This window comes from Cupressus sempervirens, chromosome 5 (genome assembly GCF_028749045.1).
Source record: "Cupressus sempervirens isolate cs-2001-9-10 chromosome 5, ASM2874904v1, whole genome shotgun sequence".
NCBI classification, from domain to species: domain Eukaryota; kingdom Viridiplantae; phylum Streptophyta; class Pinopsida; order Cupressales; family Cupressaceae; genus Cupressus; species Cupressus sempervirens.
In genome coordinates, this window is record NC_143122.1 from 14,317,950 (window position 1) to 14,341,586 (window position 23,637).

General features: G+C 36.1%; 1 protein-coding gene across 1 annotated transcript in view; it reads left to right on the top strand.

Moving 5' to 3' along the window:
- LOC149554375 (Mitochondrial transcription termination factor family protein) overlaps positions 1-22,772 on the top strand; it is a 57,798-nt gene extending 35,026 nt beyond the window's left edge. The window contains exons 3-4 of the mRNA XM_089828852.1: positions 21,652-21,728; positions 22,041-22,772. Coding sequence (XP_089684978.1) covers positions 21,652-21,728; positions 22,041-22,512 — 549 coding nt within the window. The 3' untranslated portion in view covers positions 22,513-22,772. The remainder of the gene's footprint in view (positions 1-21,651; positions 21,729-22,040) is intronic.
- Positions 22,773-23,637: the final 865 nt, after the last annotated feature.

Below are 23,637 nucleotides of genomic sequence, written 5' to 3' on the forward strand. Positions count from 1 at the left end.
CTTGAACTTCACTAGGCACTGCTCATTGACCATGACCTTGTGGTCATCCTACACCCAGGTAATACGGTGGGTGTTTTCTGCCTCTTGAGATTTAACTTTGTGACCATCTTTTCTGACACCAGATTGACAGTGCTTCCTCTATCAATGATCACATCACAACACTTATCTTCACATGTGCACCTTTTGCAAAACAAACTCCTCCTTTGATCAGGTTCATTCTCACCACTCAACAAGACTCTTTGATTAACTAGGATTTCTCCTCTTTCAATATCTTTAGAATGGGATGATTTGACATCTTCATCAATATGCGCAACTCTGGCCTGGCCTTCGGTTCTCCAATTTGTCCTTGGCCCTGGGAACACTCAAATACTCTAAGCCCTTTTTCTGAGCAGTGAAAACATTTTCCACGAAAACCTCCTCTTCCAGATCCTTGCCCTCTTATTCTTCCTCTCTGATCTCTCTTTTTTTGATCATGGAAATGAATGGAATTGTTTCCCCTCTGGTTTTGACTGCTACTACCAACCTCATCCTTGTTCTTCTGATCATCATTTCGGCCTCCATAAGACCATCCGCTAGATCTTCCACTGCGATCTATTCCACTATTCTTGTTATCAAACTTCTTGTTCAACTTTTCCTCAACTCTTAGGGAAAATTGGTATGCCTCTTCAATACTATTCATTCGAACCAAATTTAGCTCCTCCTGAATGCTTGGCCTCAACCCATGAAGATAATGGGCAACTTTCTCCTTATCGGTTTCGCATGGTCAGTACTGATAAGAATTCGGTAGAACTCCTCGGTATACTCCTGAACAGATCTTCCCACTTGTTTCAACCCTTGCATTTTCTTTAGTAGATCAAACTCATAATCCACGGGAATGAATTGTTGTTTCAATTTAGCTATCATTCGATCCCATCTGGTGATTTTGTCCTCCCCTCTTCTACTTCACTCCAATCAATTCTCCTTCCACCAGAGCTTTGCATGTCTCTTTGGTTTTGCCTTCGCAAACTTGACCCTATCAGGATCCTCAATATCTTCATACTCAAAGTACTCCTCCAATTCATTGATCCAATCGCTAAACTCCTCTGAGTTAAGATTTCTTGAAAATGTGGGAACCTCAAACTTAGGTCTTTTTCCAATCTTGGAAATGGTCTTGAAAAGTCTTTCTTTTTCTGGCTCAAGAACTACCTCTACTTCAACATTTTCTTCTTTTTCACCTTCATCCTCACTTTCATCTCTTATGAAAAGATTTATTTCCTTTGTGCATTTGTTCTTCCAATGCTTGCATCTATCTCTGGAGGGCTCTAAAACCCTCAGGTCTAACACCTAGGACTCTTCCACCACACTTTCTTCGTGGAGGCATTTTTCCGCTTCCACTGAAACCCTAGGGCAAACTGCATCACAATTGACGATTTGTCTACACGCTCAGCTCGAATTACGGTTTTGGTACAACTGCCTCACAGTTAGCGATCTGTTTACACACTCTAGAAAACGTTGCTTTGATACCACTTGATGAAGGATGCTTCCCTTAATACTACAAACACATTACAGAAACAAAGGAAGAACAACAATATGCGAGAACAAAAATATGGGCTTCTTATTATCACCGAATGTACGAGCATTCTTTAAATATGCATTTTTATATCGCCCGAGAAGTTTCTAGACATCAAATCTTAACTCTTGTGACTGACTAGCTCTAAAATTACATATAGAGTCGATCCCATACACCTTTGACACTTATTTTAGAAATTTTCAAACTGTTGCTCCAATTGGCAATTATTACCACTTTTCAGAATCCTTATCTTTTGATATACATGGCCCTACTCATGTAAGCTCCAGTCGACCCCATTTTGGAGCCCATCCAGGGCCTCTAAGGTCTTCAATAGTGAGCTTGAAGTTTTAATACTAAATTGCACCCCAAAAATCCTCAATAAATCCAAAATACTCATGATATGACATTGAGCCTCATTTAGTAGGCTGATATATCCAAGATGAACATCCACGTTTGAAATTAAGACATTGTGAGCTCGTATGACTGACTTGCTAAGCAACAAGCCTTCACAAACAACAACTCTGGACTGAGACAACCCTTATTCAAGAAACAAAAAAGAAATATTTTTGGGTGATGCAAGATTGCTTGTACACCCAAGATGCTCCTGCATCACCATATGGATCACATCACAAAGAATATAGGTAACGTATTTCAAAAAATCTTGATGGAATATTCACTATTCAATGTTGCTGAAGGAAAATCTTAGGTGTCAAAGAATTTCTATGTTTTTCGTGGTCGCTAAGATTTTTTAATTATAAATTATGTAGTTTTTATATTTGGAAACTTGGAGCTACTCCCATGGGCATTGCAAGATATTACAGTATAAAGTATAAGCCTTATCTCTCGATTGACAATACCAGGTGGCAACAAATGTGTTTGATGGGTGCTTTGTGACACACCAACACAAAATTAAATACCAAGTATTTTGTCTTCTCTTGAATAAGGAAATCTCCAATCTAAACACTATGGCTCTGTATAATCAAATAAGGCAACCTCAAGGGTTATGCTATGAACTAGCGGCCTTGTGTTGGATATGACTCAATGAATATGATGTGATATTTTGGTTATCAGAAAGGGACTTTAAGAATTGTTCTTGGAGTTGATCAACTCTTCTCCCTGAAATAACAATGATTTTGCAATAGAGCTCTATAACTTATTCTAATGAAGATTTTGAAATTAAATGCAAAAGAGGTGGGTTTAGGAATCTAATCTACTTCTAATAATGCAAGAAATTGCTGCTGAGTTAGAGAAAGCAAACTATGTTATTCTTCATGAAAAGGAAACAACTACACAAAGATGGTGCAAACTCCCAAGGGTATGCAAATGATTTTCGTATCACTTATACACATCAACACCACAAGGCATGTGGATCAATGAGAATAAATCGATTGAAGTTAATCTTTTGAAATAAGTTCAGATTAACCATAGGTCACAACTTGCAATCAACAAATTACAAATGGTATGAACATATAGGTTTCACCGCTATTCCTTTCAACTACTTCGATTCAATGTAAATGAATTTAAACTAGTGAGAAGTTTGGAACATTGCAAACAACCAAAATGACACAAATCTTTACGAAGCTTCAATAAATTTTAATTTACTTTGGTAGTATCTCAGCAACAATTTTACAAATAAGTTTCTACTTCCTTATAAATGAAGTGGGCAAGCCTTTATGTAGGGCTTTCAATTACCGCCAAGGGTTCATATTAATTCTAAATCAACAAGCAAGATAGTTCAAAGGAATCCTAATTAGGGTTGGTAGCTGTTGGTGTTTTGAAATGTCATATTTTCAAATTACCTCGATGAGAACAAAATACATCTAGGGGCAGCTACTTCCCATCTACAACATATCCTTTCAGACACCGGGCCAACTATAAGGCTAGACCCTTCTTCTACTTCAAGCTCTGCAAAACCTAGGCGGGTGTACCTATAGATTCTTTATATGATACTAGTTGTTCAAAAGCATACACCGAATCTAAACAAAGCGAACAAAACCCTTATTTCTCCTATACTTATGCAATGACAAAGATATGTAGTAGCAAATTGCAACTCTATGAAATCCACAAGCTGAGTGAGGGTAACACTTTTCAGCTCTTCAACATGAAAGGGAAAAGATTTTGATTAATGATGTTGAATATCAGCACAACCCAAGTATGCAACAGAAAACACATGCAATTTCCTAGCTGATCAATCCCTTATCCATTGGGCATAAGCTAAGTCAAAACATACACATGGATACATGAGATATACTCATATATTCAAGTATCTGATCTATCCATTCACCTTGTAAATAGACATCTATCTTCATAAAAACTCTCATACTTACTGTAATATCCTCCTGGTGAAACTTGCAACTCTATCAAGGTAAATAAGCATTTACTTGGCTCTTTGTTCCAATAACAAACCTACATGCAACCTTAAGGGATTGTGAATGAGCTTAAGCTCTTTGTTCTTAAACACAAAACATTGCAAACAACAAAGGAAGGATACGAGAATCAGAATGAAACTAAGAAAATGAAGCTTTGTATTAATCTTCTTGAAACCAATACATCATGGTATATGCCAAAACTCAAAATATACACAACAAACGACTGTATAATATGGATGCTTCAACATAAACTACAATTGCTGCTCATAACAGAGAGAAATGCTGGAGAAAATGGTATCACAGTCATGAGAGAAATTTCAACCTAACTGGAACCATCCTTGTGGTATCATAGCAATGAAAAAATGTCCAAGAAACTGGAACCCTATGGTCTCACAGTAAAAACTCGAACCCCTAAAGAAAGAGAAGAGAAGAGAATATAAAGACTAGAAGCAATCCCAGATCAAATCAGATGTTTCCATTTGTCCACTTGAAAGCTTCCATTTGTTGATGTAGAACTTCTCTCTACCTTCTTCTGTAACTGAAAATCAGATCTTTTCCTTGCTGCTGAAGAATGCTTGAAATTATCTTCAGAATGATGGAGAATGCAACTAAAAAAGATGCTAGATTTGATATTAAAACAAGAGCAAAAACACCCGCCAAAATAGTTTAGAGGCAAAATAAACTTCTCAGAAATATTTTTCTCCAAATGTGGAGCCAACAAACTCCAACATATGCTCTCTAACTGAATTTGATGCTTCATCATGAAAATTTCTCATTTTTGTTGAGAACGTCCCCATTTTACAAATCCGCCTGTAGCTCTTACCACTGAAAACCTGTGCATTCTCTGACTGCAGATCTGGAAAGCTCATCTCCTCTCGATTCCAACTGTATACTGCACTATGCATTTCCAATAAAAATTACCCCGTTGGTGTGCATTTGAAAATTCTGGCTCCGAGCCATGAACAAACCATTTAAATTGAAAGTATTTAACTTTTGTAAAGTCTAAACTTTACGTTATCCCAAATTTATTTAAAAAATTTCAAATCTTCAGAATACATGTAGGCTAGAGATATTTCAATATTTTATTTTATCACTTTACCTTGTTTCTCACCAATCCCTAGGTGCCACTTGTTAGTTCTTCATGTGGGATAAAAAAGATCCTTGCTGAAAAACGCGGGATGGGATAACACACAATGTTAACCCGAAAATGCAGAGTTGACCTGCGTGGAATAAATCTGATTTGCCCCTAATAAGATGAGCCATCGCTGTAGATCTTAATTCTGAAATAGACGGCCTAGATGTTGCAAGAAAACTCCTCAACAGAAGAATAAAACACAACCATAGATCCAATATCTCTTTATGTCAAACAGACGGCTGATATGCACTTAAAAAAAAATCCAAAGATGCTCTAAAGTCTAATGGCCATCGTATATTCGCAAGAGTTCCAAGCAATGATGCGAAACTACGATCACCATCCAATTAAAAACAACCCAGCACAAGAAGGATTCACCACGTGGCATGAATCTGTTGGTTGGTACATTCCCAAATGCACGGTGGAGGCAACATGTGATTTCGCGATTTCGTGGAAGCAAGAAAAGTCACTCTCCAAAATTGTGAAAATGGTTAACACGAAATGTTAACCCCTGCAGATGCATGTGTTAACCTGCAACTCGACACATGAAGGAAACTCAGTTCACTTGGCCAAAGAACAAACTAAGTTCACTTGGCACATGAAGGAACCAAGCCAACTTGGCTCATGAAGAGACCGAGTTAACACGAGATGTTAACCCCAACTAAAAAGTGTGTTAACCCACATCAAAGAATACAGCCCATTGAAGATCTCTCAGATTGGTTATCAGTAATGGGTTGAATTGGGGGCAAAATGGCTAGAAGAGACTTACAATCATGGGATGCTAGCATATCTTGAATGCAAGGTATTAGAAACATTAAACACCTATTAGGCCTCAAAAGGACAGCTAGGTACACATGCATTAAATGCGCTTATAGGGCTCAAATCAATTCAAAAGTTTGAAATGGTACTCAAAATAGAAACACAATTTTGAGTCCCAACAATAGCAACTTACAACTCCCACTTATATACATTAAATGCTAATCAATGAAAAATAAAGCATCCTCCAAGGGCAAATAAGAAAAGTCATTGCCACATATGATCACTACTAGTTAATGTGCCTCTTATTCGTCTTGATAGCTAATTCAACGAACTTAGGCATGATGACGATGTGGAATCATTTGATTGATTGAAAATGATTGAATTCCACATCAACTTGCTGATCACAAAGAAGTCTTTAGCATTTCCAACAATATCTCTTCATACTCAACATTTTTGATGTTGATCTTCTGAAACTATCTTCGTTAGACTTCATTGCATATTCGATCTTTATGGCAATCTTCATCTTTGATTGATCATCTTCTTTGTCTCCCCTCACACTTGAAGTTTTCTTAAAATTATTTCATCTTGAATATTCTTAGCTTTGATCTCTTTAATGTGATTATTGACTTGGACGGTTGCACTCACATTTCCATGTCAATCTTTTTCTATCATCCTTTTGGTCTTAACCTTGAGCTTCTTTTAAGTTGACAAACCTTTCATGTTGTAAAGTTCTCTTTAATGTATGACTGTAAACAAAGGAGTGCGTATATGCAAGTAAAGTAAATACACACTCATTTATATACTCACTTCTTTAATGATAGACAACAAGATATCAGATCTAGAATATCAAAGTAAGTGCTATGAAAGGATGAAGATGTACTAACTTTGAGGGTTAGTAGAGGGAGCGACTTCAAATCTGTAGAAACTTTGTCAAGATGTTTCAAAACCTGCAAATAGATTGAGATCCGAAAATCTGAGGCTGTATCTTGCTGTTGTCAAAATTTCAGATTTGTATGAACAGATAGGTATAGGTCACACCAAGTTGAACTATACCCAGGAGAACTACATCTGAAGGTTGCGGGACTGTGAATGATATTTCACTTCCAGATCTACAATTCTGAATCCAAATCTCCGTGAATCTGCACCTGCACAAAAGAGAAGGGGAAATTGTTGGAGGAAAGGGGATTGCCTTGGTCAAGCCCATATATAGGAATTAACCTTGAAATGAAATAAGCATGTAAACAAGATAAATGTAAGTGTTACCTTGCTTGTTAAACCCTTGCAGATGAATATAGATCCACTATATCCAAAAAGATGTATATTTTCTTGATTGAAGGTTGAAATGTAGGATGTCTTCATAAATGCAATAGATCTATGCTTGCCAAATCATAGATCATGAATTTATATATATGCTTGATAGGATAGATGGAGAAAAATAGGAAAAAAGAATGGATGTGGATCTTCTTGCTCAATTGGGAATTCCTGCACTTATCCATCAGGGAGAGAAATTCACACAATTAATAGAAGATTTGCTTTGGAATGGATGGAAAGTACTTGGAGATCTTGAATGGATAGAAGCCTTCAAATCTTGGAGCCAAATCCTTGCTTGCTTGCTAGAAGTCACCAAAAAGCTCTTTAATGCACCTTGGACTTGATTGCTTGCTCTTGTGAGTGATGGATGTGAAAATGATGGCGACCAACAACCTTTTATAGTGATTTCGGAGTCCAAATTCACAAAGGCCAACCTCATTGGGCGAGAAAATGAAAATACTTTGCATTGGGCCTGAAGTCCACCAAAATTTATTCCCTGAAGTATAGGTCAAAGGTGGTTTGACCTATACTGGTATAGTTCACCCTAGGTTGACTTGTGGCTCAACCTATACCAGTATAGGTCACAAACATCAAGTCGACCTACACCTGAAAGGGTAAATTTTGAGGTGGAAATTGCATGATTTGAGAAGCATTTAGAGTTTTAGGGGGATTAATCACCAAAATAGGGCCCAGTTTGTCCTAGATTTTTCAAATTAATGGGTTCTAACTTTTTTGGACTACACATTTAGCCCCCACTTTAGCGCGAGTATGAGACATGTTCATTTTTACAGTAAAGTAGATCAAATGCATAAGATGATCTTATCAAAGTTAAGGAGACAAGGAAACATCAAGCTCCCAAGTGACTTAAGTCCTCATCAAATCCAAAACTAAGATAAGAGAGACATTAGAGAGAGAGAGAGAGAGGGGGGGAGAGAGGTGACTATCTAGCCCTAGTAAGATTGTGTCTTACTATGAACCACACCAATAAAAAACAAAGTGTGACCACTATGTGTCGTAAAATTGTATGTCTTTCTATGGACCACAAAGAAAAGTGCTGCAAACATGGCATTGAAAGTTCTAGTAGAGTTTGTGTATTGTGCTAGTCAATCCATCTAGGATCTGTTCTTAAGAATTGTATGCCCAAAATGGATTTGTCAGCGAAGGATCTATCCTTAAGGATTGTATGTCCTATACTATCTTAAAATGGAAGCACCCATTATTTAAGACCTTTTAGCTCCCGCCTTTGGTATTTTATGGTCCATGGATGCTTTTACACTCAAACGACTCTTTTATCCACTCTCTTACCTTTTTCTTGATTCTTTTTACACCATCCCAGCAACCCCTAGATTATCTCTCCTCGAGATAACCATGGTATAGGTCAATCCGGTCCAGGTTGACCTATACCTAGGCCCTTTTTGGTCTCAGGATAGAAATCTCTTCATGTTTTTAGATTGTTTTATTTGTTGATGGGTCGGCTTGCTTTGTTTTCGATCCTTAAAACTAGTATATAAGGGAGCTTGGGCATTTCATTTTCACACATGATAAGACATCAATAGTGGGTTAACAATGCAAAATTTCTTTTCTTGCATATTTGCATGTAAGATAAGCTTTCTTAGGTAGTTTGCACGTGCACATGCAACTTGTACTTAGGTAGATTTGATAGAGTTGTACTATACATGCATATACATATCTACTATCCTACATATTTTATGTTCAAAGGTCTTGGTGATGTATCTTATATATATAGCCACCTCATATAATCTTGTAAATAATCTCACATTGTACCTTTGCATCCTTTGATGGAACAAATTATTCTCTCATTTTGGGTCTCTTTTTTGCATTTTTTTAAGTTCCTTGATCTCAAGTGGTTCTCGTTAGGAATTGAGGTCATTGCTGGCACTTGAATGAGTTGCAGAGGTGTTGTATTGATGACAACATATGTTCTTATGTTCATGATAGACTCAGATTTTGTATAACGCAGGTTATTTATCAGATCAGACGGGATAGTGGTTGACAGAATTAGACATGGAGGCCTAAATGTGTGCAGTAGAGTGGTTGTACATAACATGTCTATGCTATAATTTATATGGTGTTTTGGTTAAGTTACAACTTGTTTGGTAAAGACTGGTTGTAGACTAGTGTATAGGAAATAATGACAGAGATTGTTGCAAGTATCTTGGCTATATCTTATTAGCAAACATGAATTAACTTTGGCAAGCATGGAAGGTGGTAGAAGACTTGTTCATGCGCAGATGAGCAGAAGTGAGAAGCATTTGGATTATTCTAGAAAGGTCGCTAGTGTGTAATGTGTGGTATATGTTACTAGTGGTAAACTATGTTATACAAGTGTGTGGTTTATCATTGGCAAATGTAATTTCTTATTGTAAACCGTGGGAAACTTAATTTAATGGTTCTATTGACTATATAATTAATTGTACATTGGGGAAGCTCCAACAGGCTGACCTATTTGATTATTTGTAAAGGGTATAAGGAAAGATGTTTTCCTTGTTAGAGATGTATGCTTTGGTATGAATGGAAGGTATGAGAGCTATATGATGTGAGTCTTGATGCTAGATTATCAGAGTAGAGCAATGATGATGTTGGTTGATTCAGTGGACTTCTTGGCATGTAAGTTGCAGATCAGTCAGTTCATATTATTGGATATGTCATCCTAAAAGTATTGTCTTTCACTTTTGTTGGAGCATTTGGATAGTGGGTCTTCTTGTTCTTCTCAGACTTCAATAGGGTTGGAACCTTCTAAGATGGATTCAAGCTCTCCTAATAGGGATCTATCCTTTAATAGGGACTATTGTACTAAATTAATTGTATTTGACTCCTAACAGGGTCGCATCCTTTCACAAGGAACTTATATATGAGTACATTATTTGGTGGGTACCATCCCTACCATTTTTTCCCTCTAATCAAGGGTTTTCCTCGTCAACAAATCACTGTGTTATGATTATGGTTTCTTGTTATTGTGCATTATTGTTTTAATTGTTGGAGATCAGATTTATAAGTTTGGATTTAATTTATTTGTTCAGAATTGATTCGTTGCTTCCCACTCTCTTAGTTGTGCGTGGACTTTATTTCTTCACAATTGGTATCAGAGCATTAGGCCCTCTTTGAGAAGGAAGCTTAGCAACTTTAGGAGATCTACTATGGCTTATAGGAAGGAAAGTCCTAAATTTGATGGTGATAACTATGACAGTTGGAAGAACAAGATGCGAACACATCTGATTTTTATGGGAATTAATAATTAGTTGATTACAAGGGATAAAGTTGATGTCAAAATTGAAAGTGATGTCTTCATGCACAAATGAGGAAAAGGAGGTGTTCCTATACAACATGATTGCAAGGGAAGCATTGACAAATGCCCTATCTGAATCAAATTCGTTGAGGTAAAGGAACTTGACCTAGCACATGATATTTGGGCTAAATTAGAAAAGTTCTATGAAAGTGATGAATATACAAAGAAAGCAAAGTTGTAGAATTGGAAAACTAGATTAGAGAATGCTAGAATGTAGGAAGATGAAACTATTAGAGCATATGCGCAAAGGATTACTAAAACAGCAATAGGGATAAAGAGCATGGGAGGGACTATAATAGAAGATGAAGTTGTTCAAAAAATTCTCAGATCTTTAACACCAGCTTATGAGAACAAGGTCAATGCAATTGAAGAAGACATTCCTCTCATCAAAGATTTCAATAGGGAAATGTTAATTGGCAAGTTACAAGCTTTTGAAACTAGAAGATTGAAAGATTCTTTACCTAGAATTGAGATTGCATTTAGAGTTGGTGCACATAAGGATAAAAGAATACTAACCAAAAGAACAAGCACCAGTAGCAGAAATCTTGGAGAATATGTAATTGAATGGGCAGAAATTCAAGAAAAAGAAAGAAAGATAGATGAACTTGAAGCCTTGATTGCAAAGAGAGAACAAAGAGGTAGAGGAGTATTTAAAGGTAAGTTGTTTATACACTACTATAATTGCAACAAAATTGGTCATTTTGCATCAAGATGTCCTACAAGAGAGACTAAGATTAAACCTAGACCTTAAAAGTCAATATTTTTAAAATAATGTCTCTATGTTAAGATTAAGGAAATTAATTTTGAGTACAGTGATAATGAGGATGAAATAAGATCTGTTGCTATTAAAGATGGTCCTATTAAAGAGGAAAAAACACTTGTTTCACATGTCGAGAAAAAGGGAAGAAATTGGATTATAGACAGTGAATGTTCGCATCGCATAAGTGGTGACAAAGACAGGTTTGTGGAGTTGAAAAACTATGATGGAGGTGTTGTTAGAGTTGGTAAGGATGCACCCTGCTTGATAAAAGAAAAAGGTTCAATATCACTTGATGGTAAGACTAACATTGATTATGTTTTACTTGTTAATGGATGAAACATGATTTGCTAAGTGTTGGCCAACTTGTAGGCAAGGGTTATCAATTTCAATTCACTGATAAGAAATGTTCAATTAAGGATAAGGAAGGGAATGAGATTGCAACTGGCACTAGGACTAGAGGTAATGTATTTCAATTGAATCCCTTTGATATTTGTTGTTTTATTGTAAGAGTTGATGACATTTGGTTATGGTATAGAAGATTTTGTCATATAAATATTGATAACATAGTGAAGGTCATTAACTCCAATTGTGTTAGAGATTTACCCAAGGTTGTAAAACTTGATTGTACACAGATATATGTGGACCTACCAAGGCAAAAACATTCTATGGTGAGAGATATTTTATTCTTTTCATTGATGATTTCACTAGGATGATGTGGGTTGCTTTCTTAAGGGATAAACCTACGGCATTTGATAAGTCTAAGATCTTTAAGGCAAAAGTTGAGAATGAATCAGGATCAAAGATAAAATGTTTAAGGTCTGACAAAGGTGGAGGATCTACATCTAATCAGTTCAATGCATATTGTGAGGATAATGGAATTCACAGACAAACATCAGCCCCTAAAACACCACAACAGAGCGGAGTAGCAAAGAGAAAAAAGACAACAGTTTGCGAGTCAGCAAGAGCAATGTTACTTAAGGTAAAGTGGCACATGTACATTAGAGAGAAGCAGTAAAATACATAGTATACACCACGAACAAAGTTCAATCTAGGCAAAGAATAGGTAAAACACTTTATGAACTTTGGTTTGGTCATACACCTACTGTTGAGTATTTCAGAATATTTGGAAGCAAATGCTATACCAAAATAGACAATGAAATATGGAAGTCTGATCCTAGAAGTGATGAAGGTATATTTCATGGATATTCTACTAAAAGTAAGGCTTGCAGATGCTATAACTTAAGGCTAAAGAAAAATTGTTAAAAGTGCAAATATAAAAATTGATGAAAGATTTCAGTTACAGAGAACTTTTGAGTATGATTTAGATTATGGTACAAATTAAGCAACCATAAGTTAGAGATCAATACAGAATCAGAATGCAGAACAAGAACTTTTCTTTGAGATTGAAAATGGTATTCATGTTCAACTTGCTGAACCTAGAGAACAACAAAGAACACCCAGGTATGCTTTTTTAAATCATCCCAATGATCAATTTATTAATAATGCAAGTAATGGAGTCATGATAAGAAGAAAAATGAGAAATAAGATTTGTTTGATATTAGAAATTGAACCTAAGAATATTGATGAAGCATGCAAAGATGAATCATGGATCAATGCTATGAAGAAAGAACTTGAACAGATTGAAAATAACAATACATTGGGAGTAGTCCCTAGGCCTAAAGACAACAATGTTATAGGAACAAAGTGGGTATTTAGAAAGATGAATGAGAAAGGAGAAGTGGTGAGAAACAAAGCAAGACTAGTATGTTAAGGTTATTCACAACAAGGAGGTATTGATTTTGAAGAAACCTTTTCCCCTATAGCAAGATTAGAAGCAATTAGATTGTTTTGGCACATGCAACTCACAAGAATTTCAAAATGTATCAGATGGATGTCAAATTAACTTACTTGAATGGAGAACTAGAAGAAACATATATTGAGCAACTTGATGGATTTTTATTGACAAAACAAGAAGATATGGTATGCAAGTTGAAGAAAGCCATTTATGGATTGAAGTAAGCAGCCAGGGCTTGGTATGCGAGGTTAGATAAACATTTGATAAACTTGGGATTCAAAAAGAGAAATCTAGATAGTAATCTGTACCTAAGAATCAATTTTGATGGATTATTGATTATAGAAGTTTTTGTGGATAACATTTTTGGAGGAAATGATGAGGTAAGTAATTAACTCTTTGATGAAAAAGGTGAATTTGAGATGTCTATGATAGTTGAGATGAAGTACTTTTTGGGATTGCAAATAACTCAAACAAAAGATGGTTTCATTATATCTCAAACTAAGTATCTTAACGAATTTTTAGTAAGATCTGGTATGGAGAATTGCAAACTAGTTAGAACACCTATGATTACAGGTTGTAAGATGACTAATAATAAGGATTCCCCTTGTGCTACTCAGAGAAAATATAGATCTATAATTGGTTGTCTATAGTATTTGACTCATATTAGGCATGATATAGCTAGTGCAATTGGTATTGTGTAAGGTATTAGATTGATCCTAAGGAATCACATCTAGCAACAATAAAAGGAATATTTAGATACTTAAAGGGAACTTTGGAATTTGGTTTGTGGTATGATAGAACAATTGACTTCACATTGTATGCCTATACTGATGTTGATTGGGCATGAAATGTCGATCACAGGAAAAATACTAGTGGAGGAGCATTTTTCCTAGAAGATTGATTTCACGTTTGAGCAAGAAACAAGATTGCATATCACAATCTACAACAAAATCAAAATATGTAGTAGCAAAAAAAAAGTAATCAGATAATGTGGATGAAAATATACTAAAGGATATTGCTATAACATTCTTTGAACCTATCATCATCCACTATGATAATTCAAGTACAATTAACATGTCTAAGAATCCAATTTTACACTTAAAGACAAAGCATATTTCTATTAAGTATCATTTTCTAAGAGAAAAAGTCACTGAGAAGGAAATTAGATTGGAATATGTAAGCACTAAAGAGCAGGTAGCAGATATATTCACTAAACCTTTGGCTAAAGACACTTTTGAGTACCTTAGAGGTATGCTTGGGTTAATAGCCCCACCTTGTGAAGAATAATTAGATGCAAATTTGCATCAGTCTAGTGTATTTAGAGCACATTTATTCATCTAGATGTGATGCTTAGTATTGCTATCGAGGGAGAGTGGTCGCATGATAGAGAGCTAATCTTAGAGCTCTTTGTAGGACTTGATGATGAATAAATCCACAGACCCTGGATACCCTGCATGCAGATAACCTGTTACAAGGAAGAAAGAAAAGTAGAGAGAGAGAAGGGCTTTCTCAACAAACAAGAAAGTTATATTTGCTTGTGCAAAATAGAATGAATGAAATTACAAATGATCAATCCTTATGAAGGAAATCAGAACCCTAAAAGAGAATCCCTAAGAGATAAATGACATTTAATAATTACTAATTGATTATTAAATGCAAATGCAAGGTGTATAAAGTGAAATCTTAAGAAGGGAGAAAAGGTAATTTAATAAATGAAATTAAATTAACCTTTTTCTCTAACACCCCCTCTTAAAATGAGCAACAATGCAGCTACAAACAATGCAAGAAAACTACAATGTAAAAAACAAACTTAGGTCCTGACAACAAGGCCTGATGAGGTACCCAATCACAACAAAATATCTATGAAATAGAGAAAACCCAGTGGGAAAAACCCTACTCGAAAAAGGGATAGAAAAGGATGCACATATGAAACATCTTAAGAGAATCTCTCAAGACCATAAGTACAATGAAAGCCTCCATGATAGAAGCTTGAGACTCCATAGCCCCCCCAGAATGACAGAACTCCTGTGTCGATGAACATACTAATGTGGCTCCAATCTGAAGGAAACAAAGGCAGTGGACAAGGATGATAAAACCCATGTATGTAAGGTGCAGCTGGAAGTCCTAGCTGATGCTCAAAGGAGAAAGCATGCGAATCCTGAAATAGAATCTCCAATGGAGGTGGGATAGTAGGTGTGCTGAATCTGTCATCTGAGAGGAGATGTGTGCCCTCTGATATATCCGCAACAACTGCAGTAGGTGGCTCGGTGACTGGAGCTGCAATAGTAGGCAATTTTGCAAAGTAATCTTGTGCTAGAGATGAAATTTGAACATGAGGTGGAGGTGTAGAAGTCAAAAAACTGGTCTCAGGAACAACACATAAGTTCAAGTGACTTGACTTCACCTTAGTAGACTCTCGTGAAAAAAGAGAGTGAGTCTTCGATAGTGGAGATGGTGGACCAAAATGTGAGAAGGAATATAGGCGGGAAGCATGATCAATAGGCCTTGTAGCAGTAATATTGCTTGTCTCACTATCTCTGACATACATTGAATCCTGTGCAAACTCAACTGTCTTCCCTATCCCACTATGTGTAATTTGATAAATAGAGAGAAGGTTAGAAGACAAAGATGGAACACAAAGTACATCATGAAATGTACCATCATCAATGCCAATAGAACCTTTCACACATACAGTCATAACACTGTTGTTCCCCATAAAAATGTGTGGAGTAGGAGAAGCCTTAAAAGAAGAGACCAAATCTTGAGAAGATGTCATATGGTGTGAAGCACCTGAATCTAGTAACCATCTAGAAGAGGGTGGAGTAGCAGTTGCACATAGTGCATGACCCTTTCCTATATCTTTACCATCTGACTGAAATGATGATTATGAAGAAGATTTGTGAGAAGTAGAAGGAATATCAATGTTGCTTTTCTGAAGGAGAGCTGTCAAAATTGAAACCTGTTTGGCATAGCTATCTAACTTCTTCTTATAGCAATGTAACTCATCATGATTAGGCTTATTACAATAAGCACACTTCGGTCTTTCTGGCTTTGGTTTACCCCCTTAGGAGGAGGTGGCCCTGATGAACTGTGAGTGCTAGAATCAACTAGAATCAATTTGAGACTTTGTAGAATGAGATTTCTCTGTCTTCTCCTTCATCCCTGAAGATGGCCGAGCTACCAATGCATAAGTCTGTGAGCTTGTGAGAGAATCCAACCGAGAGAGCTTAGCCTGCTCTAGAGTCAAACGATCACAAAAAACCTCAAAGGATGGCATGGTAAATCTGTTACCCAAAGCATCTTTGGTGGAATAGAAGGTAGAAGCAAAAATTTGAAAGTTTCCACGAGGCTTAGAAAGAATCAGATAGATGCACTCAGTGTCAGTCTTGGTTTTCCCACAACCCTGCAATAAAGATCTCTATTGTTTGAACTTCATCAAGAAGTCCTCAATGGAAGGAAAAGAATCTAGTATAAGAGAGTTAAGCTTTGCCTCAATCTGAAGTGCCCTGAACTCATTCACTGTACCAAAAAAGCCTTCAAGCTTGGTCGATATAGCTAGAGGGGTATTGCACCCATTAAGAGGAAACTGTAGACTGTCGGATACTTGTAAAACAATCAATCCTATTGCCTCATTCATCTTGTTCCTATGCTGCATGACCTCAAAAGGCCTCTTTAAAATTGGCTGCATTGCATCTAAACAAAACCACAACCCTTTTGACCAGAGAAGTCATGTCATTGAGGTCTTCCATGTGTGATAGTTATGAGGGGTTAGAAGTTCTAGACAAGAAGAGGTCTTAACCATTGTTTTAGAAGGTGTTGAATTGTTTTTGAATGAAGTTCTAGTTTACATAAGTAAATAAAAAAAAACAATATGACAAAACACCCCGCACAATGCAAAAACCCGAACCCCAGCTGCTAGCACGAATGTGTAATTGAGAGAACAACAAAAAAAATCAGTTTAGAATCACATGTACGTTTGAGGAATACTGATAAAAAATAGCAGAGAATCTGAATAGGGCTCAAGAAGAGCTTTTCGATGCTTTTTTTGTATTGAAAAATGGAGCTATAACGAAGAAGTTATGCCCCTTGGAAGATAGAAGTCATCAATGGACTTCAAGCGCAAAAATAGGTACCAAACTAGAAAAAAATTCAAAAAATACATGCTCCATCGTCTCCATCTCTGAACCAGCGTTCCAACACTTTTTTTGGATTGAAAAAGTCCTCTGTATGCACAAGATATCGTGAAAAAACCAACAAGGCCCTCGGAAACAATAAAAAAATTATTAAAAAAAAAAATTTCACCAAAAATATCACTGGTGGTGGACCAGGGGATGGGTGGAGCGGCTGTGGCCGGGTAGGTGGAGTTGTTGGCGGCGATGGCCGATAGAGCGGTGGACGGGTGGAGCCGCAGTAGTCAAGAAGACTGCTGGCGGTTACCAAGACCGCTAACCGGTTTTTTAAACCGCAATGGCTTGAAATCAACTTTTTTTGCATTTTTTGCGTTTTCGCCTCTCGGATTGTGTGCAAAGGCTGTACTACCCTATTATGCAAATTTTTTTTGCCTCTTAGATCAACGTTGTTCAAAATTGACAAACTTTATATGAAAATGGGGGTTTTGACGCCTTCTGAATCCAACTATGGGGTCTATTTGGCCTCAAAGTGCCCCGAAAATCAGAGATCCCCTATTTTCACAAAAAAAAATTGAAAAATGCTAGATTTGTTCTATCAAAACCCTTGTTCTTTTTCTTCAAACAAGAACAGGTAGCCACATGTAAGGCTCTGATACCATGTAGAATTTGATGATGAACAAACCCAAAGATTGTGGATATCTTGCATGCAAATAACCTGTTACAAGGAAGAAAGAAAAGGAGAGAGAGAGGGGTTTTCTCAACAAAGAAGAAAATTATATTTGGTTGTACAAAACAAAATGAATGAAATTACAATCGATCAAACCTTAGAAAGGAGATCAAAACCCTAAAAGAGAAGCCCTAAGAGATAAATGACATTTAATTATTACTAATTAATTATTAAATGGAAATGCAAGGTGCATAAAGTGAAATCTTAAGAAGGGAGAAAATATAATTTAATAAATGAAATTAAATTAACCTTTTTCTCTAACACTCTTATAAAATGATGTTTGACATAACAAAATTTGTTGGCACTTGACATTTTTTGTTGCAGATTGACTTGATCCAATGTAGGTACTTTGACGAAGATCATCATCAGAGGGGGAGAGAACTTCAGAAATTGCAAGAGAATCTTGATATTTGGTATATTGGGACCTTTGCCATTGATGTCAAAGGGGGAGAAGATTAGTGGAAAACCTTCATCAAGGAAGGTATTTATAAGAAAGTATTAGTTAATCAAGAAAAGTATAAACATAGGAAGTTTAAATTTTGAAGAATGTACATGTTGAGGATATTCAAAAAATTGTATTCTTTTGTTTACTTTTAGATTGATGGTTTTTCACCATATATTGCCATCAATGCCAAAGGGGGGGGATCGTTAGGAATTGAGGGCATTATTGGCACTTGGGTGTGTTGCAGAGATGTTGTATTGATGGCAAGTTTTGTCATTGATGACAACCTATGTTCTTATGTTCATGACAGACTTGGATTATGGATATCTCAGGTTATTTATCAAATCAATCGGGACAGTGGTTGCCATAATTAGACATGCACGATTATGTATGTGCAATAGAATGAGTGTAGATATCATGTCTATGTTCTCTATACTTTATATGATGTTTTGGTTAGGTTACAAATTGTTTGGTGAAGACTGGTAGTAGGCCAGTGTACAAGAAATAATGATAGAGATAGTTGCAAGTATTTTGGCTATATCTTATTGGCGATCAAGAATTAACTCTGGTGAGTATCTAAGGCGATAAAAGACTTTTTCATGAGTGTATGATGGGAAGTAGAAGCATTTGGATTATTCTAGAAAGGTTGCTAGTGTATAACGTGTATACAAGTGTGCGGTTTATTATTGACAAATGTAATATTCTTATTGTAACATGTGGGAAACTTAGTGTAATGGTTGTATTGATGCTTATGAAGGCATGTATGTGTTAACATGGTTCTTTGTAATTAATTGTTCATTGGGGAAGCTCTAACAGATCAACCTAATTGATTATTTGTAAAGGGTATAAAAGAAAGATGTTTTCCTTGTTAGAGATGTATGCTTTGGTATGAACCAAAATAATTAGAGTTGTATGATGTGAGCCTTGATCCTAGATTATGAGAGCAGAGCAGTGATGATGTTGGTTGAATAAGTGGACTTCAAAGGAATTGTTTTGTCAAGTAAGCTGTAGATCAATCAATTCATATTATTGGATATGTCATCCTTAGTATTGTCTTTTACTTTTGTTGGAGCATTTAGATAGTGGGTCTACTTGTTCTTCTCAACCTTTAACAGGGTTAGAACCTTTTGACAAGGGTTTAGGGTGTCTTAACATGTATTTATCCTTTAATAGGGACTATTGTACTAAATGAATTGTATTTGACTCCTAATAGGGTTACCTCATTTCATAAGGAACTTATATATTAGTACATTATCTTGTGGGTACCATCCCCACTGGGGTTTTCCCTTTGATCAAGAGTTTCCCTAGTCAACAAATCATTGTGTTATGGTGTATGATTTCTTGTTATTATGCATTATTCTTTTAATTTTTGGAGATCAGATTTATAAGTTTGGATTTAATTATATTTGTTCACCACTGATTCACACCCCCCTAGTTGTGTGTGGACTTTACTTCTCAACAATTGTCTCAATAACCAAATGTTACACAGTCAAGAGTTTTTGTATTAAATCCCTCAAGTTGTACTATCATTTGATAACCCCCGTACACACCATGGATTCCATCATAAGCCTGCCAAATTTTGAAGGGAAGAAAGTCATCATGGTAGTGGTGGATAGACTCACCAAATATGCCTATTTTGTGTTCTATTCCATCCTTTTACAGCAAGTCCATTGGCCAAAGCAATAATAGAGAATATGTAGAAATTTTGTTGTACCCAAAGCTTATTGTAAGTGATTGTGTTCCTATATTCACTAATATTTTTTGAATAGATTGATTCTTTTATTTAGGTACTCAAATAGCTTGTAGCTCTTTATGCCATTATTAGTCAAATAAGCAAATTAAGGTAGTTGACATGAGGGATATCTTTATCGTTTCACTCTGATAGATAGTCTCAATAAGTGGCTCGGCAATCATTAGCAGAATGGTGGCATAACACTTAATAGTGCATCCAAAACACCCCATTTATGACATTATATAGATAATATTCCCCCATCCATCACATTATTATTGAAGTATTCACCAATAGCTCAGGGTATGTACTTTTTGCTCTCAAGAATTTGGCGATGGCAAAAAATTGAATAAAACAATAGTCTAACAAAAATTGTAATGAAAGGAATCTTGAAGTAGGTGATTGGATTTTTTGAGGTTGCAGCCATATAAGCCAATGTTCATAAAGTAACAAAAGAACGACAAGAGGTTGTAACCTAAATGCTGTGGACCATATCAGATTCTGTAAAAGACTGGCAGTGTAGCTTATAACCTTGTGCTACCTTCAACAACCAAAATGGTATCTAATTTTCATGTCTTTTGTTTGAAGAGGATTATTGGATAACAAATTTCAACATAGACAGTGTTACTTGAGCTTGATGAAGAGGGAGGACCAATTTTGTATCTAGAATTAATTCTCCAAACACACAAAGAAACTGAGGATTGGGACAATCCTAGAGTACCTCATATAGCAGAAGATTATGGTGGTTGAAGATGCTGTATGGGAAAGTGAAGATTTTGGGTAGAAGCCTACACAATTGACTAGCAATTTTGGATAGAAGCTTCCACCACTGACTTGCAATTGAGGACAACACTCGTGAAGAGTGATGTGTTTGTGCGGGGAGGGGTGTGGGCGGGGCCCAGATAATTCTCAAGTCTATTGTGAGTCCACAAGTATAAATCTGGTATATTAAGTCAGTTTAATTGAGATTAGGGTTCTAATGTTACCTGGTGATGCCTACATATACAAGATAGTGAGTACTAGTGAAGCATCATTCTAATTTTTATTGAATACATTTGAAGGTCTGATCCATGGTGGCTTATTATTATCAAATATTTGCAGCATATTTTCTATTATATTCTTTTCTTACCAGTAATTTCATTACATATTGCAAGAGCTTTTATTTTCAGTTGTTTGTGGTTGTAGATTCTGATAGAATTTGGTATGCTATGTCCTAGTGCTGATGGTCACATCTTAGCTATATGTAGAACCGAAGTTGAAAAATCTATGATATGTTATAACTAATCTTTATTGCCTATGAGATCAAGCAGATACAAATCTGCATAAATTAGTGTGATACTGTAAATTGGAGATTTGAATTTGCTTTTTTCCAAAATGGCAGCAGTGTGATTATATTTTAAAATTATCTGCGAGTCTGTGCTATCATTTAGCTATTTATAGAATTAGAATTCCAAATTTTGTGTATTTATTAACAAGGGAATTATTGTCTACTACTGTCTCAAGTTCTCTCTTAGTGAGTTTGTGGTTTATTTTCTCATTTGGGATTTGGAAAGTTGGAAACAAAACATTTGATAACTCATACACCTGTGCCTAGCTTGATACTCAAACCTAAATATTAACACTTGCCTCCCCAAAATGCAGAAGCAGGGATGCAGACAATCATATCACCTTGGTCATGGTGCAAATACAAGCACTTGTCACATTCTCGCAATAATTTGGTATTGTAATGCAACATTTTAAGAGTTGCTGAACTTTGATTATGTGCATCTATGTTCACACCTTTCTAGAACTCAATGTTTCTTTCCTGTGCAATTTAATTTGTTAATTTTTAGATGCAAGGCACATATTTTTACTGGACCTTTTTTTCAGGTAGACTCGGGAATTTTTATTGTATCATCAGATCTGTACAAAGCTCATGGAAATTGCAGGATGATATTTTGTAAAAACATGCAGACAAAAACAATAAGGCATGGCAATTACTTTGTGTCAAAACATTTATTAGAAAATAATAAAATATCAGTCCAATGCAGTGTTGGCAGTGCACAACATAACTCAAGTACATTTCAGCAAGCCTTTAAAGACGAGGAGCAGAAGGAATGGGAGGAATCCCGAGAACCACTGTCAGCTCTAAATTTTAGCATTGAAGAGGTGGATACAATTCTGGGGAAGGCTTTTGGTTGGATTCATTCTCCGTACTGGGGGGAAGAGAAAAGAAAAACTGTGCCCAAAAGAGTTCTAGTATCTGCATCCTTGAGCTATTTAAGGAACCTAGGCCTCTTGGATGATGATCTTCACAAACTGTTAAAAAAATTCCCAGAAGTACTTGGGTGCAGCCTGGAGGATGATCTAGAGAACAATATTGCTATTCTAGAGAGGGATTGGGGCATCAAAGGAAACACACTACGGAACCTTCTTCTTCGCAATCCTAAGGTGTTAGGTTACAATGTTGACTGTAAAGGGGACTGTATGGCTCAGTGTACACGCTGCTGGGTTCGATTCTAGTTTGCATGGTTTCATATGGAAACCTTAGCAGAGAGGTGTCCATTTCAACTCCTTTTAGAAAGTCATATTGAAAATCATCAAAGCAAGGCAGCAAACTAGTTTACGAAGTTTTATAATTGTTTAGTGATGCCTTCAGGTGCTCATTTGATTGTATACATGTTGCAATGTATAGGTGTAGTAAGCTTAAAAAATTCTCATATCACAACTGCTTCAACATGAATTATTCTTATCCCTATAAAGATGCAATATCTTATGCTGAATTTTGAAGTGGTAATATGGGGGAAAGGGGGAATTTGTTTTAGGTAATGGTTTGGCAAGCTATGGATGCTTACTTTTATTCTCTTCAAGGTGCTTCAGTTATGGTGAGGATTTAGTCTCAATCTCAAACAAATTTATCAAGAAAGAGTATTTCTACTATCAAATAACTTGTCACTGAACGAATATCTAAAACTATTTGCTTGCACTGATCAGATTTGGTTAATGACAAGGTTTTTGGCCTACAAAGGGCTTTGATTCAAGCATTGATGGGCTTAGAGCCTTAATGTGTGTGACTGGAGGCTGATGCATGTTTTTAAATCTCACACAGTTGACACAACCAAGGTCTGAAACTACCCTCGATATAATAATCTAGAGTCTTTGTTTAAATTGAAAAATAGTAACTGGTTGAACTTAAAATACACGAGCAGCAAACCAGAATAAGTCAAATGACTGGACACTTCCAAAATATTGGAAGAAATGGAATGAAAGAGTCTTCGTATAACTTTCAAATTCAGAAGAAGAGTTGTCAATTAGTTAAGGATTATATTTTATAAGAATATGGCTATTTTCAAACTTCAGAGGATGGAATAGAACATTTAAAAGCAATTTTCACTGTCAAAAAAAGTCTTTGAAAATCCCCTCCCCTAGAACAGTTAATTCTTGTTGATGCTGCACACACCTATAATACGAGTTACTACTGAAGACTATGAAAAGGTCTAAAGTTAGTGCTTATGGGATGGAAAGAATCCTGATGCAGGAGCATCTAGAGGTATAAGGACAATCCTGTGTCACCCAAAAAAATGTACTTAGACTTAGTCTCTGTTTTATGTCTTTACATTTTTGGATACCCATTTGGCTCAAATAAAG